At 36.4% G+C, this 21,801-nt stretch overlaps 1 protein-coding gene across 1 annotated transcript; it reads left to right on the top strand.

Moving 5' to 3' along the window:
• The first annotated feature begins 12,405 nt into the window (after positions 1-12,405).
• LOC113779535 (disease resistance protein RPM1-like) lies at positions 12,406-15,438 on the top strand. The gene has a single exon (XM_027325128.1). The coding sequence runs from the start codon at positions 12,562-12,564 to the stop codon at positions 15,436-15,438; it is 2,877 nt and encodes a 958-aa protein (XP_027180929.1). The 5' UTR covers positions 12,406-12,561.
• Positions 15,439-21,801: the final 6,363 nt, after the last annotated feature.

Here is a 21,801-nt window from a genome sequence, read left to right on the forward strand (position 1 = left end):
CGATATTATTTCCGCTTTACCTTACCCCGCAAGTGTGCGGGAGGTGCGCTCTTTTTTGGGTCATGCAGGGTTCTACAGGAGATTCATAAAAGACTTCTCGAAAATTGGAGCGCCCCTGTTCAAGCTGTTGCAAAAAGATGTAGCATATGACTTCACCGAGGAGTGCAAGGTGGCATTTGACAGATTGAGGGAGTCATTGACATCACCACCTGTTATCCAACCTCCAGACTGGAGCCTCCCATTTGAGATAATGTGTGACGCGAGTGATTATGCAGTGGGAGCAGTGTTGGGGCAACGGATTGGTAGGGCGGCTCATGCAATCTATTATGCATCAAAGGCGTTGAATGGAGCTCAACTCAATTATTCTACAACAGAGAAAGAATTACTTGCTGTGATTTTTGCACTAGAAAAATTTAGACCATACTTGCTAGGTGCAAAAGTAATAGTTTTTTCTGACCATGCAGCCTTGAGATATCTGATGACGAAGAAAGATGCTAAACCAAGGCTTATCAGATGGATCCTGCTCCTCCAAGAGTTCAATCTGGAGATTAAAGATAAGAGTGGGGCAGAAAACCTAGTCGCTGATCATTTGAGCCGCTTGCTTGCTCATAAGGAAGAGCTACCATTGAGGGAGGCATTTCCAGAGGAGCAACTACTTGCCATTAACTCGTCTACACCCTGGTATGCTGATATAGTAAATTTCTTGGTGACTAATCAATTGCCTGCAGGGTGGCCCAAGGCTAAGAGAGACAAGTTGAAAAGTGATGCCAAATATTACATTTGGGACGACCCGTACCTTTGGAGACAATGTTCGGATCAAGTGCTCAGGAGGTGTGTAAGTGCAGGTGAATTTCACTCCATTTTAAATTTCTGTCATTCGTTTGCATGTGGAGGGCACTTTGGGCCCAAACGAACAGCTCGAAAGGTGTTGGAGAGTGGTTTTTACTGGCCCACCCTGTTCAAAGATGCTTATTTATTCTGTAAATCCTGTGATAGGTGTCAAAGGGTGGGGAATATTTTTCGCAGGGACCAAATGCTTCAAACCCCCATGTTGTTTGTTGAAATTTTTGATGTTTGGGGGATAGATTTTATGGGTCCTTTTCCCTCATCTTTTGGTTTCCTATACATTTTACTTGCTGTGGATTATGTCTCTAAATGGGTGGAAGCCAAAGCCACCCGTACTAATGATGCTAGAGTGGTTGCAGAGTTCTTAAAGTCTAATATCTTTGTCCGTTTTGGGATGCCAAGAGCTGTGGTTAGTGATAGAGGGACACATTTCTGCAACAAGACTATCACGGCCTTGTTTCGAAAATACGGTGTACTGCACAAGGTATCCACACCGTATCACCCGCAGGCGAACGGTCAGGCCGAAGTGTCGAACAGGGAAGTCAAGTCGATCTTGGAGAAGATGGTGCGCCCGGACAGGAAGGATTGGAGTTTAAAGTTAGAGGACGCACTATGGGCGTACAGAACCGCGTATAAGACGCCAATTGGGATGTCTCCCTATAGACTTGTTTTCGGTAAGGCTTGCCATCTCCCCGTGGAGTTCGAACACAAGGCGTTTTGGGCAGTGAAGCAGTGTAACATGGGATTTGACGAAGCAGGGGTCCAAAGGAAATTGCAACTACAGGAGTTAGAGGAGATAAGAAATGAAGCTTATGAGAATGCCACGATCTATAAGGAAAAGAGTAAAATCTTTCATGATCAACAGGTTTCTAGGAAAACTTTTGTAGTGGGGCAAAAAGTCCTCTTGTATCACTCAAGGCTTAAACTTTTTCCCGGTAAGTTGCGTTCTCGTTGGATTGGTCCATTTGTCGTTTCTAATGTGTTCCATTATGGTGCAGTGGAGATCCAGAGTTTAAACACGGAGAAAAAGTTCGTGGTGAATGGCCATCGTCTCAAACCTTATTATGAGGGTTTCTATGTTGAAGAAGTAGAGGTTGAACACCTCCACGATCCACTTTCTCATGCTTGAGGGTTTTGGCCATGTCTAGCCAAAGACATTAAAGAAAGGCGCTACTTGGGAGGCAACCCAAGACTATTTGTGGCAGTTTTCATGCATTTTTGAAGTTTTAGTTATGTATTAGTGTCAATTGATGGTTTGATGTTTTGTGGCAGGAGATTAGTGGTTAGGCGTGCCCACGCCGGGTGGTCACGCCTGAGGAAAAGGAATTTTCGCTCAGGTTCTGCGAACTCCATAGTAGTTAGACGTGCCCACGCCAGATGGTCACGCCTGACGGAGGAAATTTTCGTTCAGAATCTGCGGGCTACATGGCAGTTAGACGTGCCCACGCCAGATGGTCACGCCTGACGGAGGAAATTTTCGATCAGGTTCTGCGGACTCTAGGGCAGTTGAACGTGCCCACGCTAGGTGGTCACGTTAAAAAAAAAAAAAAAAAAAAAAAAAAACTTCCGTAGCCCTACTTCTTCTTTTCTTCCTTTTTCTTTCTTTCTTCTTTCTTCTCCCTTTTCTTTCTTTTCTTCTTTTCCTTCTTTTGTTTGGTCCGCCGCCGCACCACACGCCGTCCATCGCGGTCGCTGCACAGCCGCGTCTCGCAGCAGCGCGAGACCGCGCGCGCCTGCCGCCAGCCCATCGCGCCGCCGCCTGCCTCGCCCAGCCTCGCCTGCAGCGCGCTAGCGCGCAGCCAGAATCAGACCCCCGCGCGTTTCCTCCGCGCAGCTCCAGCCCAGAAGCGCGCGCCCTCCAGCAGCCTCGCGCGACACTGCCGCCGCCGTCCACCAAGCTCCAGCCCAACTTGCAGCAGCCGCACAAGCTTCTCGAGCAGTCAACCCACCGCGCGGGCCACCAGACCCACCAGCCGCAGTCGCGGACCACAGGCGCGCCGCCCAGCAGCTCGCGCAACCTCTGCACAACTCAGCCAGCGCGCAGCCAACACCAGCGCGCCCCTTGTGCGTGCGACCAAGCAGCCTCTGCGCGACTCCGGTGATTTCTTTTTCAATTTCTGTCACTAAGTAGCTGATGGTTCCGCTGCCAGAATTTAATTTTGTAGCTGATGATAGAATGTTTATTTGCTAGCTCAGGACAGAAATCTTGTGCTTGATTTTGGGTGCTGTGTTATATCCGTGGGTGATTGCTGGCTAATTGTCGAATTTTGTGCTTAATCAGTGATAGTTGGGGGGGAATTTTTACCCTGATTGCCTGTTTAATTAGTCTTGGGAAAAATTGTTGTGTTTACCTACTTAATTGATTTTTGGGTTTATTTGGTTGTATTTGGGAAAAATTTTGGTGTTCGCAGGTTTAATTGACTCTTGGGGTAATTTTATTGTTGATTTGTGCACTTGTTTGGGATTGGGAGCTGTGGCTGGGGATCATTTGTTTTGATTGGCTATTTGTTGGCTATTAGTTGATCTCGTTGGGTTACCATTCCCCTGCCTTGGACCTTCCCTCTGATTTCAAATGACTAAACCCAAAAATAAAGGCAAAAACAAGCCCTCCACTTCCACCCCTCAGCCTACAGTCCCCTTAGAGCGACCTTCCCCATCGACTGGGCCTGGAGGACCCCGTACTCGCCTTGGGCGGAATAGGGAGGTTCATATCTCCTCTCCGGCCCATTTTGGCGGTCACTTGACCTTCACCCGGGCTGCCGACAAGGAGCGGTATGCATCGGCTTGCACAAGGAAGATTATTCCTTGTAAATACATCCATGGCCCTACACTTGATATTTTAAACCTGAGGGATGAAGTCACGCAGCACTTGACTAACGTAGGTTGGACCCGCTATGCTTCTATCATTTTACCTGCTTTCACTGAACTGACGTGGGAATTCTATGCTACCTTTGAACTTAATATTCCTGATGAATTTTCCGTTACCACTCCTGGGGTAGTGAGGTTTCGATTAATGGGTAGAGAGTTCATCCAATCTATAACTGAGTTTAATTTGGCTTTTGGGTTTATTGATATTCCCTACTCCCAGAGTGAGGAGTACATGCACAGTGTGTGCGAGTACTCGGAGCCATTTTTCTCTCATTACCTTGATTATTGGAGTGGTTTGTCAGTTGACCGACAATGCTATGACCCCAGTCAGTCTAAGGCCTCTTATCTTAAGAGCGCCGCCTACCGCTATTTACATCGATTCATGGCCTATAGTTTCTCAGGTAGGAAGGATAGCTCGGGTACTCTGACTAAGCCCGAGTTCTTTTTCGTTTGGTGCATGGTCACTCGGACTAAGGTCAATGTGGGTGGCTGGTTTGCCCTCCAGCTCCGAACTGTGCTAACTAAGAAAAATAAGCCATTAATCTTAGGCTCATTTATCACTCAGTTGGCAGTGAATCTTGGGGTTTTGGACTTAAATAACCATAATTTGCATCGTGCTTGTACTATGGAACCTCTCGATTTGGTTTGTTTGGAGAGAATGGGTCTTGTGCGACAGGTTAATGGCGTTTTCCAGTTTGCTCCCCCGGGGCCAATCTCTGTTCCTCCGAAGCGCAGCGCTTCCAAATCCACTGCCCCGGCGGCTGGTGGTCCTTCTACGGATACACCTGGACCTTCCTCTTCGGCACCCCCACCATCTTCCTCCGTCGATAGCCAGCTTGCAGCTCTTCGGTTCCAGATGCAACACATGGACAATCGTATGGATCGAATGGAGGGCCAAATGGCCGGCATGGCCCAGAATTTAGCGCAGTACCTCCACCACGTGGGTTTCCGGCCACCGTGCCCTCCACGACCTTAGTTCACCTCTGCCCCGCCATATTAAGGGAAGTGTCGTGCCTTTATCGCTTTATTTTCCTCTTTATCCGCTTCCATTGGGGACAATGAAAGGTTTAGGTGTGGGGGAGGGTTAACTATGCTGAACGATGATGAATGCGAATTGGGATATAAGCGTACATAGTAAGTTCATGCCATGGGGTGTTCCACTTTCCTTGATACTGAATTGATTGATTAATATGCTGAACTTGACATCCATTTGATCACTTGTGCGATTTTTTTGGGCCTAATTTTTCGTTTTGTTGAGTGGTTAGTGCACATGGTTTGTCATTCTAGAACTTGCTCGGTTATGCATGTCAAGATCACATTTAAATGAATTTAATGCATTGAAATGATAGGGCACCTAGGAATGAGCCATTTTTGGGACTTTCTTAAAACCAACCCTTGGATTATTTATTATCATTAGGGAGCCAAGTTGAGCCTTAACCCCTATTCGTTGCTTGAGACCCCAGCTCTTAGCCGTGAAACCTCTTTTTAGACTTTCTTTTTGAACCTCGTGTGAAGAAGTGCTTTGATTTCATTATACAGACTTTTGGAGTGTTATTCGAAGGGCATTACACCCATTTATGTATCAAAAAAAAAAAGAGAAAAAAAAGAAAGAGAGAAAGAGAAAGTTGACTTTTATGTGAAAAGAAGACAAAGTGCAGGAAACCAGCAAGTAAAGTTGACTTTTAGGGTGCTGGTTGGGAGTATTGGAAACAAAAAAAAAAAAAAAAAAGAGAAAAAAAAAGGAGAAAAGGCGAAGGCTGTGGCAAGTGCTAGTTCGCTTCACTTGTGTGATGGTTGAGGTGCCTTTAAATTTCAAATGTGCAAGAATCTATGTAATGAATTTCTGGGCACTTTCTTTATACTTTTGCACCCTTTTGACTCCTTTTTATCCTACCTTCTCACCCTAGCCCCACTACAACCTTGCAAAGTCCCTTGATTGCTGCATTTAAATTCATGAGTAGGTGGTGGAGATATGATATATGAGCAAGCTTATGGTAGTGTCATTCTATTGTGTTGATTTGAGAGCCATCTTATATACATTTCATATACACTTTGGAGTGAACGAGTGCATTTGGAACTGTGAGCATTGTTGATTTGGTATATTCTGATTTCGATGAGGTTAGTGGGGAGATTGGGATGCCGTTTTTGGTATGAACTGCTGTGATTAGCTTCGTATCTCGATTGTATTTCTGAGTAATTATGCTTGAGGGCAAGCATAGTTCAGGTGTGGGGGAGATTGATAGGTTGCATTTTAGTGGGTATTTTGGGCATTATTGCATAATTAATTGACTAAATATTTTCGTTAATTGGGTGGATTCTACTGATATTTTGTTTTGGTGCTAATTGCAGGAATGGTTGCTGAAAAGCGCTTAAATTCAACTTTTAGAAGATTCATCGGAGTGGGGCCCGTTTGAGAAGCGGAAAAAAACCTAATTGTAATAGATTTTATTTTAATATATATTTCTAGGGAGTCTTGCTGCAATTTTGAAGAAGTAACAATTTGTAATTTATCTCTGGCGCGGCTTAGGTTAGAGGGAAGTCTTCGTTTTTCTCTGTTTTGAAGAGGAGACGGGGCGCCGCAGCCTGAGGGGTAGAAAGGCAACGGACAGAAGCCATTATTGTTGACTTGTGAGAAACCAACTCTTGATGTTTTGACTTGACAAATTGAAAAGGAAAAAAGTGAGAAACTTTTCTCTCGGATGTTTTGGTAGCAATTGGGAGAAGAAAAAGAATAGCCGCCGTTGTTGACTTTTCTAAGCTTTGGTTTTTCACTTTTGCTGACGACAACTACATTGAACACTCTGCCTTTCATACGCTTGGGTTTTCGGAGACAAGTGCAAGAAATCAAAATCTCTTGCTCTGGTCTTCTGCTCTTGACCAAAAGAAGGGGTCCGATACAGCGACGTATCCCAATTCTCCACGCGCGCTTGGTCCTCCATTAATGGAGGGCTAATTCTCTAATTCTAGTCAAGGGGGCAACTGACGAATTGGTTCATCGATTACTGTGAGATCTAGATCATTCTTTATTATTTTTCTCATTTATTGGTATTTACATATTTCCTGTTTCTAATTGTTATAGCCTTATGCATGATTGATTAGTGCGCAATAATTAATTGTTTATATAGGCTATTTTGCTATATAGGGGTAATTGAATCCGTAATCGTTCGTTACCTCTATCCCAGTAGCAACTAGCACAATTGGATTTGTGCCAGGGGAATATTTGATCTGGCTTGAATGAACCCTCGTAGCGTGTTTGTTAGTCAGGATTGGGCCTTTCTAATTATTAATGCAATCCGGAAATTAAATCCTACGGTCGTACCTAGGGTTGTTTTTTTGGGTTAGAGAAATAGTTAACGGTCGTACCTTAGCTATCGATAAATTAAGGAAGGGTTGGTTGTTTAGCGCGTGCGAGACAACTAGAACCAATCTATTAATAGACGTTGGAATTATTTTTGCATCAATGATCAGTGCATGAACCATTTCTGAAGTATACCCTTGGCTAGAGTTTCTTTTAATTATTTCTTTTAATTAATTATTTTCTGCATTTAATTTGTTCAGTTGGCTTTTGATACCAAAACCCCCCCCATTAATCCTGATTTGAAAAGAAACAAATATCTCTCCAGTCCCTGAGGAGACGACCCTGCTTACCACTGTCTACTAGTTAGGGAGTTCAGTTAAATAATTAATTCAGGTATATCGGATTAAGCACACTCTTCGGGAACAGGGTGAATCAAGTAACCCATTGCACACCTAGAGTCCCTGCTCCAGTACTCGAATTAATTACTAGCTGTTTCAGGTGGTAGTTAGGATTTATTTATTATTTTTGCACAGGTTCGGCACCTGTCAATACCATCTAATAACAAATTTTTGGAATATAATTAATAGATCACTTGGTCAATTCCTTCATATTCACATGTCATTTATTGAACCAGAAAAGAAAAAAATTAAAAATTTATAATATAAAAAGCCGTTTTTTGTCATGGAACAATAGAGTTTCTTTTTTGGATAAATTTTTTTATACACCGTTAGTATATACACTCGTGAGTCTAGATATATAACATATATACAAACTTTAGTGTTTAAATTTAAATTGAAATGATATGGTAGGCATCTAGACCTATCAATATATGTATAATGAGGGACAAATTTGAGGCGGTTTTAATGCTTGATACAGATGTGTAACAAATGTTAGTGGGCAGTCAAGTCGGCAGAGCCGGAAGTTATCTGCTCGGTTTAAATTGTTGTTAGCTTCAATAAGATGGCATAGTTTGGAGGAAGAGGCCCCATAATTGTTTTCCTGAAGCACGATAATGATGTAGCAACGGAAATTAGTCTGCTGAATTATAAATTCCATGGACTCAGCAACACCTGTATCCTGTGTTTCGATTTTGGTGACGGATTTGTTTGTTTTATTGCTTCAGATGGGTGACTTTCTCTTTTTAGGTTTTCAGGTTGGACACAGTTCCATTTAAACCTTTTCTCAGGCTAAAATAGAGTCACAAATCTCCCTTTGGTTTAAATAGGCCGCAATTTTAACGTCTGAAGATGGTTAGAGGCCTGGGGTGCTCCCTTGGGAGGACAAGGTGCACGAATGAAATGCCAACTACCCTTCTTCGAACAAAAAAAAAAGGTTGAGATATGAGTGAGGGACAACCTTTTAAATTTATTTTGTTTTAAAAGTGAGGGATAAAAAGAATATTTTTATAAAATATGAGAAATAAAACTGGTCATTAGACCTAAAATTTAATTGAAATAAATTTTCTTTTGAGAGGAGCTCAATTTAGAAAACTGTTGGAGGACGATCTTTTGAAATTAAATAAGAATACAAAAGAAAGTTGCCTTAATATCAAGAAAACTCTCCATTTTTTTTCCATTCAAAATAGAAGACAACATATATATGCATCCCTGTAAGTGAAGGTCCTTGACAGGTGTCGAACCTGTGCAATAATAATAAATAAAACCTAACTACCACCTAAAGCAGTCAATAATCAATTCGAATACTGGAGCAGGGACCCTAGGTGTGCAATGGGTTACTTGATTCACCCTTTTCCCGAAGAGTTTGCTTAATCCGATATACCTGAATTAATTATTTAACTGAATTCACTAACTAGTAGACAGTGGTAAACATGGTCGTCTCCTCAGGGACTGGAGAGAAATTTATTCCTTTTCGATTCAAGACAAATGGGGGGTTTTCACGATTAAATGCTAAAAATAAAGTAACTGCAGAGAATAATTAATTTAAAGAAATAATTAAGAGAAGCTCTAGCCAAGGGTACACTTCAGAAATGGTTCATGCACTGATCATTGATGCAGAAATAATTCCAACATTTATCAACAGATTAGTTATAGTTGTCATGCACGCGATAAACAACCAATCTTTCCTTAATTTCTCGACAGCTAAGGTACGACCGTTAGCTATTTCTCTAACCCAAAAACAACCCTAAGTACGACCGTAGGATTTAATTTATAGATTGCATTAATAATTAGAAATGCCTAATCCTAACTAACAAACACGCTACGAGGGTTTATTTAAGATAGATCATATGTTCCCCTGACATAAACCCAATTACGCCAGTTGCTACTAACACAGAGGTAACGAACAATTACGGATTCAATTACCCCTATTTAGCAAAATAGCCTATATGAATAATTAATTATTGCGCATTAACCAATCATACACAAGGCTATAGCGATTAAAAGTAAGGAACATATAAGTATCAATAAATGAGGAAAATAATAAAGAATGATTTAGATCTCACAGTATTAGTTGAACCAATTCATCAGTTGCTTCCTTGACTAGAAATAGGGGTTTAGTTCCCCATTAGTGAACAGGCCATGCGAACGCAGTTGACAAGGGCCGCCAATTCTTGCGTTGGGAATCGGTCAACCGAGAGAGTTAGAAAAGAGCGAGAGGAATCGATCTGCAGTAGTTTCTCACCAAGCAAAGAAATTGTCTGATGCTCTCTCCATTAATTCGGTCAAAATGAAAGGGTAAAGTAAGTGCCAAATGGTCAACAATGGTGGCCCATATTGGTCCCTCACAAAACAAACATACGAGAGAAAGGTTTCAATTGCTTCTTTTGTTCTTCCAATTTCGGTCAACCAAACTTAGAATTTGAGTTTTCAAGTCCACAAAAGATGGAAAGAAAAGTACAGAAGTCAAGAATGGTGGCTCTTTGTCTCTGCTCCTCCTCTCCTCAAAGCTGCGGCCAATCACCCTTTTAAACGCATAGCCTCCCTGAAAACCTAAGCCAGCCGAAGAAAACTAACTCTCGCCTCTGTTATCGACCGAAGTTCCAGGCAGTTGTGTTTTTCCTTTTTTTCCCAAAATAAAATAACAAGACTCCCTCCAAAAATAGAATAAAATAATATATATTACAATTAAGTTTCTTCAACTTCCCGAGCGGATCCCAGTACTTGAAATGGCTCCGGTTCGACGAATCTTCTAAATTTCAATTTCAAGCTCTTTTTGGTATCAATTCCTGCAGTTATCACCAAAACAAAATATCAGTAGAATCCACCCAATTAATGAAAATATTTAGTCAATTAATTGTGCAATAATGCCCAAAATACCCACTAAAATGCACCCTATCAGTCCTATATTCAAATTCCTCTTTCTGTGCGCATATTTCTTAAATCTTATCCCTTTCTTGCTAATAAAAAATAACAAAAAATGCATATACCTATTTTATATTTTAAGGATGCAGAACATTAATTATGAAAGAAAAGAAAAGTAGAGTTTTCCTTTTCCTCCCAGGCACCTTTCTAAATTAATCTTACTCGAATAGAACAGTATATATATAATATTTCTCTAGGCTACATAGAAGCCTTTTGAATTCTTTTTAAGGTAATTCATATACCACTGACTTTTAAGTTTTACTCTAGCAAGACCAATTTATTGAAATAAATTCCTAACAAAATTTTAGGAATGGGTTCAAAAAACTAATGAAGTATAGTAAAAAAACACTTTAGCACGATAAACCTGGAAGCTTAGTTAAAAAAAAAAAAGAGTAAGTTTCCATATGAAGATTGCATTTTCCGTCATTTTTCATGAAAAAATTACTGTAGCGATTTGATATATGTGAGGGAAAAAGGTGATAGAAAAATATGATCACGGAAAACGACAATATTTTCCGACGGAAACAAACAATCCAAACAAGGTCTAATATTGTGACTCTTAAGAAAAAGAAAACGGTTCATGGCTATCCACATGAAAGCGACAGGTGCGAAGTGTAACAAGTTGAAATAAATCAAAAAATGACAAAAAAGTGAAATTAAATGATAAACTCATTTGTTTTCAATAACAATACAAAAGGATGCCAAACATCTTGGATGTTGGAAGTTTTTTGTTTGGATAGTGAACTTATTTCAAATAATATTTCGCTTGCATCATAAACACATTTTTTCACCCACTTTTTTATATTTCCAACCAACTTTTTATCTAACATACATCACATCACAAAAAGTGCTACAGTATTTATTCCAAATAATACCCTATCCAAACAATTTATTTTTTAATATTTTTTTCAACATTAAGAATAGCACTATTCTATACTAACAGGGACCGAATTGAATTAAATGAGCAGTATCATCTAAACTATATAGATGCCTTGACACATCATCTAGAATTTTTTAAATATAGGTTGTGGGATTTGAATTCCTGACATATAATCCGATTCTTGTGTAGTTTTTAGATCTTTAATTTACTTTGCATGATCTTTTGACTTATGAAGTTATGAGTAGGATAATGCTAATTTTCTTAATTAAGAATGATTTTTTCAAAAAAAAATGAAGAAGACGAAAATAAAATAGCTGCGTACAAGAGTGAAAGAGAAAAAGAGGGCTTACATACTCATGTAGCATTATTTTTTCGTCTCTATTAATATGCTTGGACAAATATTGATTAACAAAGTAAAACATCTCTACTCCAATATTTGAATTAGTCCGTGTCTAGATAATATATTGAACATAAAAAAATATGTTTACATAGTTTTTGTGTATGTTTTAATGAGGATACAGAGATACAAATGTCATTATGTAATTAGGATTAAAGTTTACAAAAATTAGTCCTCTGAAATCATTTACAATAATTGAAAAATAAAGTTAGTTTCCAAACTAATATAGTTTTAGGTCGTATAAAAATTTATTAGACATATTAGGTCAGTTTTTACACTTACAAGGAATTTTATTTTTCAATTCCCAATCAAAAGATATATTAGATTATCAAATAATAGTTGATACGCAAGTAACGAGACTATAAAATTCGAGTGACGCTCAATGGATTCCCTTCATTAATTGATTGTTTCGAGACACCACACTTTAGAGCAATGTGTTTGGCACGAATATCACCAAAATAACTAATTGCATAGTGGAGGGAAGGAAAATGCCAGCAGAGATTAGTCCGCAGAAGGGGCAAAACATTTTGCAGTAGTTTTTATTTCTTCGTTAGAAGAAATCAATAATGTCCAGTCCAACCGCGTTTTAACTTTATTCCTTCCCCTCGCGAAAGATGCTCCTTTATCTTTATCCCACCAAAGGACCCACAGTTGAAAGAAGGTCCCGAAGGCATGTGCAAACACAGTCTTCTTAATGGCTTCCATGATTTTATATTGTGGCAGGTAAGGCAGCTTCGTTTTTCACAATCATGTTTCTTGCTTAGTTTCTTCTAATTGGCTAATTCTTTCTGTTTCTTTTTGATATATACTGCACCAAATAGCATCGAAGTTCATCAGCTTATGAATCTATAGCCTCCTCTTCCTTCTTCCTTTCAAGATACTACAAGTGGACTGTCCTATAAACCAGAAGCCGCCTTCCCCGACATTCTTAAGTTAGAAAGAAAGACTGAAAATGGCAGAAACAGTTCTCTCTTTTGTGTTGGATCAAGTCTCAACTTTTCTGCGCGAGGAGGGACGACTATTGGGAGGGGTTCGGCAAGAGGTTCAATTCATCAGGGATGAGTTGGAGCAAATGAGAGCTTTCCTGCGAGAGGCAGAAGCAAAAGAAGAAGATGCTCAACCCACGCTCCAACAATGGATCAAGCAAGTGCGAGATGCTGCTTATGACACTGAGGACATTCTTGATGACTTCGTAGCTCGCTTTGCTCGGCATCGCGCAACAGGATTCTACGGCTCTGTTCGGAGAATTTTCAGCTCCATCAAGAATTTGAGAGCTCGTCATCGAGTTGCTAACGAAATACAAAGCATCAAGTCCAGAATCAAAAGTATTTCTGAAGCTCATCAAAGATACCAATCCGAATATGGTATCTCTGCCCAAGCGTCCAACTCACTTTCTGCTGTGAACAACTCAACCTGGCGCTATAGCAGAGATGACGCACTGCTTGTGGAAGAAGCTAAATTAGTTGGCATTGACCAGCCCAAGAAACGTCTTATTTCTGAGCTCCTCGAAGGGGATGATCACCAACTGAAAGTTGTTTCAGTGGTTGGTATGGGAGGACTTGGCAAAACTACCCTAGTGAAAAAAGTCCATGAGGATCCTGAAGTCAGAAGGCATTTCCCAGTCCGTGCTTGGGTAACTGTCTCTCAAACATGTGACTTTCAGTACCTCCTGAAAGACTTGATTCGGCAGTTACACGAGGAAGGGAAGAAACCAGTCCCACAATCGATCGAGTCCATGACTACCACTGAGCTGAAAAAATTTGTCAAAGATTTTCTTCAACAAGCTGAAAGGTATGCAATTGTTTTTGATGATGTATGGGACGTGGAATTTTGGAATACCATCAAATTTGCACTGCCCGAGAGTAGCCACGGCAACCGTGTCATGCTAACAACTCGAAAAGCTGACGTAGCCTCTGCCTCTTGTACAGAATCTCTAGGTTATATCCACAGAATGGAGCCACTGTCCTTTGAAGATTCGTGGACCCTGTTTTGTAACAAGATCTTTAAGGGAGGTAATTGCCGTGATCATTTGATGAATGTTGCCAAAGGTATATTGGAAAAATGTGAAGGCTTGCCCCTTGCGATTCTCGCAATTAGTGGGCTTTTGGCTTTGAAAGATGTAACAGAGGAATGGGAGATGGTTCGACGCAGTCTTGGGGGTGAATTAGAAGGCACCGGTAAGCTAGACAGAGTTAAAAAGATTCTCTCTCTTAGTTATAGTGATTTGCCTTGGCATCTAAAGACATGTCTGTTGTACACAAGCATCCTTCCAGAGGATTATGAAATACAATGCAATAGACTAATTAATTTGTGGATTGCTGAAAGGTTTGTAGAATGGAGAGAAGGAATGAGTATTGAAGATGTAGCCTTGGGTTATCTCGGTGAACTCGTCAATAGAAGCCTAATTCAAGCGACTACTGTGTTTTACGAAGGAACACCCTACTCTTGTCGAATCCATGACCTGTTGAGAGAAGTTATTCTCATCAAGTCAAGGGAACAAAACATGGTCACTGTCACTACTGGACAACCAACGATGTTGCCGTCCGACAAGGTACGCCGTCTTGTAGTCCATAGTAGTAGCAGTAACAACACCCAGCACCCCCAACAAAGACCAAGTTATTGCTTTGACCACCTTCGGTCGTTCATTACTGTTGGATCCACGGACCCGTTACTATCCAAAATGTTGTTATCTGAAATTTCACGGAGTAGTAAGCTGTTAAAGGTCTTGGATTTGAGAGATCAAAACATAGAGGAGGAAATACCAAATGATATTTTCAAAATGTTTCATCTCAAGTATCTACACCTAGGGGGTACGAAAGTGGAGAGAGTCCCGAAAGCCATTGGGAAGCTTCAACATTTGGAGTATCTGAATTTGGTAAACACTGGAGTTAGGGAATTACCCATGGAAATCTTAAAGCTGCAAAAACTTCGGCTTCTCATAGTATATCAACAAGTTGATTCTTCAGATGATGATTATGGATATCATGGATTTAAAGCTCCCTCGAATATGAGAGGGCTTCTTGCCCTAGAAACATTAAACTGCATAGATGCAAGTAGTGGATCCACAATAATTAAGGAGATAGGAAAGCTGACCCAATTAAGAGAGTTATCTATTACAAAGTTGAGAAGAGAAGATGGAAAAGAGCTCTGCTCCTCCCTTGCTAACCTCTCCAGTCTTCGGGAATTAAGCGTTACTTCAATTGGAAAAGGTGATGATCACGAGATAATTGATCTAAATCATCATCATCCTTCTTCTTCTTCTTCGTTTCTTCAATCTCTTCGTATGCTGATTTTGCGTGGCCGCTTAGAAAAGATGCCACAATGGATAGTTCATCTTCACGGCTTGGTAAGAATAGATTTGAATTGGAGCGGGTTAAGGGGCGAGGAGGATCCGCTTGAATCCCTCCAGCATTTGCCCAATTTGGTTAGTATTAATTTCTGTGGATCTTACCAGGGAGAAGGGTTGTGTTTCAAGGTTGGAGGGTTCCTAATGCTGCAGAGGTTGGACCTAAAGAGAATGGAAGGGTTGAGATGGATGAGAGTGGAGGAGGGTGCATTGCCTCGTCTCCAAAAACTATCTCTGCGACAACTTCCACTACTGGAGGAGTTACCATTGGGTATTCAGCACTTGAGCCAGCTTCAACGGCTGGTTTTGTATGAGATGAGTTCTCAATTGAGAGAGAAGCTGTTAGAGAATCAGAAGGAAGAAAGTGAAGATTACACAAGAATCGCACACATTCCTGAAATTCTCATTGGTTACTATACAGATGATAGGATATGGAGAGAGCACCAGCTATGGGAGAAGAAGAAGAAGAAGAAGAAGACATAATCATTCCTAGCAATAGCAGCTGCCGAGGCTTCCCTTTCTCTAGTTTGTACCCTCCGTGTTGTGGACAACACGGCTTCCTCTTCTTTTGTTTTTATTTTTTCTTAATCTTTTTTCCCTTCGACATCCATGAGAGAAGTTCATCATCCTGTGTGTCTTAGCTTCTTATTTATTATATGTATCATATATAATGAGTGATATTGTTGTTATCTTTTTGTTTCTTGATCTTTTCTATCTGTAATTGAATGGAGAGACCGCTGGCTGTGGGCGGAGAAGAAGAAAACATATAATCTTTCCTAGCAAGTAGCAGCAGCAGCAGCAGCAACTTCCCTTTCTCTGGTTGTGGAATGTGGACGACATTGCATCTTTTTTTTCTGTATTTTACCTTATTTATTGTATACTACATCGTGTATATTGTGTGATGTTGTTAACGACTTGATGTACTGTATATTACTCTTTTATTTTTTGTTTCTTGATCTTTTCTATAATTGATTTAGCAAACGATCAGGAGGTAGGCAAGTTAGAAATGTATTGATAATATCTACCGTTTCATTAAAAAAAATCTAAATAATAACTTTTAAATTTTGGTAAGAGATTACACATAAACCCAATTTGGTTTGTCCTCACTTGTACTTGTACAACCTACATTAACAATGGTTCATCTAATAAATATAGCGAATATTGGATATACACCCTAGTTTACTATATGACTCATTTTATGTGGTAGGTATTTTCCATTCTATTCTTTCCTTCCTAAATTTGCCAATGTTTAAAGTCACATTGTATATGATATGAGATTATTCATCATTGACTAGTATAATTACTATGTGCTAATAAACCTACAATGTGTATCACTGTTTCTTAAAAACATTTTTACATTGAAATTAAATTTAAAAATTTCTTCTATTATTGGTAACTAAAATTAAGAATTGCCCACTTACAACTATATTTACCAATCATTTTCTTCATCTCCAATTATTGTATGTGTCAAAATTATCTTCAATTATTATATTCTTATGTGTGATAACTAAAGCTAACTATATTTTATATACATATTGGTTTAGAAGAAAATCACAATTAATAAGAAGACAAAAGGTTACAAACAATTAATGATAAAACAAAAGGTTAAATTCATTATTAAATTCATTATATTATGTCATATTGACTAAGAAAAGTTCAAAAAAATTTATCCATAATTATAAAAAAATATAACAGAAAAGGTTTAAAACTTCTAAAATCGATAAAAATTTGTTGTATCCAAATCATAATGTTTTAGTATGTATTCTGCTCAAGTTTTGTTGTACACACTGGTTTGATACAGCATAGAAAATTTCGTTTTCTTACTGTCGCAACCTAAGTAAAATATGCAGCAACTTAGTTTAGATAGGAAAAATCTGAAGTAACGATCGTTATGGTAACGAAACTGTTTTTACCTGATATAACAGGTAAAAACACTTTTAGCGACAATTTGATTACCTGTTGTACTGGTCATCTAAATAAAATAATAGCTAAAATTTTGGTTAGTAAGTTTTACATAAAAAATAGTAAGTTAACTCAATAAATTAGTAACTTTTATGTCTCAAAAAGTAAATTTGAATAATATATGGAACTTACTTTTTTTTTGAAGTAAATTACTACTCTATATCCGAAACTTACTTTTTGGAGAGTAAGTTTAGTTCAAGAAATAGTAAGTTTTTATAGATTAATAGTAAATATTGTTGATAGAATAGTAAATTTGGTTAATCATCAAAACTTACTAGTTTGTGGCATAAATTTACTATTTTACTTAAAGAAACTTATATGAAACAAGTATTAGGAAGTTTATTTGAAATAATGCTAAGATTTTTTTTATTAATAATTGAAGCTTGGTATTATAGTTAGTAATTACTCGTAATGTAAATGTATGATACACAATTGTACGTATCATTTATAAATGTTATATGTTTTAAGCATTTTAAATATACTATGAAAACTTTTTTTTTTTTTTTTGCATATGGCCTTATAAAATATGTAAGAATAATTTGTCATATTATAAATTTCGAATTATTTTTGAATTTATGAAAGGTTAGAAAGTTTGGATGACAGTAACAACCAATCTTTCGAGTTATATATAGAATTGCACTTATCTATACATCACAATTTCCATATATTGACACCTATGAATATAATAAAATGGTACACAATTTTCATATATTAATGCCTATGAATTTAATAAAATGGTAAAATCTTAATAAATTTATTTTCTGGGTCACAAGTATAAAAATTAAAGTTGTATTAACATAGCATAATCTTTGAAAATTATAGTAAAATTACCCATATATTAAGTTTCGTGAGTTTGAAATATAGTTTGTATCATTTACAATATGGATTTATATGCACATTTTTATCAAAATTATTTTTAATTGGCAAATAGTATGTAAATTATTATAAAATGTCATTTTATAATAATCATAATTTTTATAGGTGAATGGTATATAAACTGCTAAAATTGTCAATTTATAAATGAGTAAATCTTACTGCTTTATGGCATATATTAGTCTGATCAACTAAAAAATATTACCTTAATTAAGTGTACGTTGGTTGTTGATTTGAAAGTTGCACCCCTATCACTATTTCATTATTACTACCACAAGTTTTTCTAATCAAAGTAAAACAAAATCAAATATCTATTCCTTTTTATATGCAGTATTTATGTTTAGTAAAAAATTAATAAACCATGATTACATTTCATAATTTCTAATGCAAATTAGTAACATTTTCTAAATAAATTAGAATAATTTGTAAAATATGTTATTTTTTTTACCAATATAATCAAAAGAAATTTGCACTCTTAAAAGGCAAATGGGAAGAAAGGACGATGGCATAAGTATAAATGTAAGCAACTATATACATATCACACCATGAGTTTAGGTTTGATTTTGTACAAAACAACGTTAATTTATTCGTTAGTAGATATAAAATGCATATTATTTTTCTGCATATGAAAAATACAATTTCATATATACTAACCATTAACAGAATTTGTAGTTTAAACACGATCAATTGAGCTCATATTGCATTTGTTTAGTTATCATTTATTTTGTTACTTGGGTTGAATATTTACATTTGAATAGAGTATTGATATCAGAGCTTCAATTATTCTCAATGATACTAATTTTATGCTGATAAAAGTTGGTCTAGACAATTAAGTGTCAATGACAATAATTGCTAGAATATATATTTTTTAATTTTTTTGAAAAATGACAAAAAATTACACTTTTTTTGTGAAAATATCAAATTGTTAATTAAATTCAAATTAATTTTATAATAAAAAAATATTATTCCTCAAAGTAGTTGATTAATCCGTATCTATGCCCGTATTAGTGTTGAATGGATAACTAAATTAGGAAATTGCAATAAAAAATAATGTTACAATAAAGGTGTAAATAGGTAGGACTTTTGCTAATTTTAACCCAAAATGATAAAAAAAGATAGGCTTTTTTGTAGTTTTGAATTCAAAAGTGTTGTGGTTGTGATATAATTCTTTGTTAAAATTTGAAATGGTTCAGAATTCCAGAGATAAGTGACAAGGTGATTTTTTTACTTAAATATGGAAATTTTTTACATTTAGTATTAGTAAGTTTAATTTAAACAAAAGTAAATTTTGTCAAATAATAAGTAAGTTAAATTACTCAAAGTGTAAATTTCTATTTCTGACTAAAACTTATCTTTCAGGCATATACTTACTAGTTTTAATTAAAAACTTACTAAAGTTAATATTAATTAGTTTAATGTAATATTTAAAAAGTCACTAAAAAACTTGATCTATCACTAAAGGTAATAGAAACCTATAATAGTAGGTTTCCCTAATATCGTTACCATAACTATAGGCACTGTAGCATTGTCCAGTTTAGATATGATAATCTTCCATTTTCAGAGTTCAATAAACTTGTAATTGTTTTGTATATAATAAACATTTTCTACAACTAGCAATTGTTTAACTTTATTTATTATATGGTTTCTTAGTTAATATTATACCAACAACTTAGGTTAAATATGATAATCTTCCATTTTTAGAGTTTTTATAATATAGAATGCACAACAAGCTTTTAATAATATAGAATGCACAACAAACTTTTAATTATTTTGTACACAATAAACATTTTATACAATTCTTAATTGCTAAATTTGTTCATTATATATTTTCTTAATTTATATTATACCAATAATCAAAGTTTTGCGCAAAAAAAGCTTTATACCTTGCAAAGAGCTATTATTAGTTGTTTTAACATGTCACTTGTCAGCAGTCAAATTACCTGTTCCCTTTTGGCAGTTTAGTTCTGTATCTCAGTTGCCTATGTCTGCTTCACATAGGTGCAATTCGACAGGTGGAATTCCACAGAGATGGGTGAACTTCTTAGCCTGAAGATCCTAGCTCTCGATGGTAACCTGCTTACAGGTTCTATACCGAGAGAAATTGGAAATCTGACTATGCTGGAGCAGCTGTATCTTACCCTAAACAACCTGACGGGCATGATGAGCTGGCCAACTATATCTTTGCCAAAAGATAAGAGTAAATGGAGAATGAGCGCTCTGTGTACTTTGTGGCAAAGGAACTGAAGTTATGAAGAATAAACTGAAGTTGTTAGGAGTCACAATACTGTTTAGCACTACATCTTCATAAATTCTTCTTACGGAAGACCCTGACTCATAATTGGCTTCTAAATTGTATCTTCCAATTTCGTGCATTAATTCAAGACTACAGTTTTATTTGGCAGGTACAATCCCTCAAGAGATTGGTAATCTTTATAGCCTAAAGCTATTAATAAGAAAAAAAAGAAGCATGATGAGTCTTTATTGTGAGTGTAAGCAAAAACTGATATTGATTTTTGTGATACCAATATTGTTCTTAACACTAATAAATGGATAGATTACATTGCATTTCCTTAATAATTAATAAGAGTTATACTAACAGTTACAAAGAAACATTTCTTAAATTGTGGTGATTCCGGTGAACGAAAAAAAAAGAAAAAAAGAACAACCAATTCATTTCATTTCATCAATAATTAATATCAATTATGCCAACAATTACAAGAATGAAAAACATTCCCTTGAGTTATAGTGAATTAAATTGAAAAAAAGAACAAAATTTTGTTTATAAATTATTTAAAAAATATGGTGAATCTTAGGGTCTGTTTGATAACATATAAAAGTGCTGAAACTGAACCTTTTCAGACATTCAGATGTTTTGAGTGTTTGATAAATGAAAATCTATTTGCTGAATTTGTTAAGCAGTGATGAACTTGTGTATATTTTTTTCAGCACAAGAATCCTAATTGAATGCTTAATTCTGATCAGAATCAATAGAATTACTTCAACTACCTTATCTTATCTACCAAATCTACCCTTATTTGTTAATTATGTTCAAAATTCTTATCTAATTAAACAACCTGATATTTTCTATCTAACGGTTTTCTATTTTTCTTTTCTCGCTTTTTAATGACTTTCACACATTCTCCATACTCCTCATATAATATATTTTATCTTTTATATTAATTTGATTTAAAAATAAATATTGTCATTTTCATACCTAACAATTTTAAGCTAATTAAATCATAGGTTCTATTTCTTTTTTGAATGAAAAGATATAAGGGCAAAATTGTCAAATTAAACTTATTTAGCATTCAGTTATAAATATTTATCAAACAGTATAATTAAGTCTAGCATTAAAATTCAGACATTCATACATTTCTTTTCAGTGCTTAAAATTTAGCAAATTAATTGTTTTAGTATTCAGATTCAGTTTTATTAAACGGAACCTTAGTCATTAATAATGTAAACAAAAAATGATATTAGTTTATGTGATGCCAAAATTACACACCTCTCTAATAAATGGACAAATTGTGTTACATTTCATCACTAATAAATACTATCAAACATGCATGCTAGCAATTTACAAAAATGAAAAATTCCTTACTTTTCTATTTACCAAAAGAAAGAAGAACAAATTTTATTTACAATAAACAAGTTTAGAGAGTACTTTAAACATGAAACAAAACATAATAAATTGGTACTATGAGTCTCTTAAAAAGCACCTTGAGTTTTACTATTTTTTGGATACAAGTAAATTAAGCTTTAAGAGCACCTTTTTAATATGCGTATATTAGTATTGAGTAAAAAAGTTTTAATACAAAATATAATAGAAAATGGAGTACCAAGGTAGGCAAAGATTTTTATGTTGGGAATTTATTTATTTAACTTGCAATAAAGATTAAATTTAATGAACTTCATCAATCATATTCTTGTAACAACTAATAGTATTAAACTACAATTAATGAATAGTATATTCATTAATACCAATCATAATAATAATTACAAAGATGAAAC

Source organism: Coffea eugenioides, chromosome 8 (assembly GCF_003713205.1).
Source record: "Coffea eugenioides isolate CCC68of chromosome 8, Ceug_1.0, whole genome shotgun sequence".
Lineage (NCBI taxonomy): Eukaryota > Viridiplantae > Streptophyta > Magnoliopsida > Gentianales > Rubiaceae > Coffea > Coffea eugenioides.

Excerpts from the sequence above, each read along its gene's own strand:
- LOC113779535 (XM_027325128.1), top strand. The coding sequence starts at position 12,562 with ATGGCAGAAACAGTTCTCTCTTTTGTGTTGGATCAAGTCTCAACTTTT.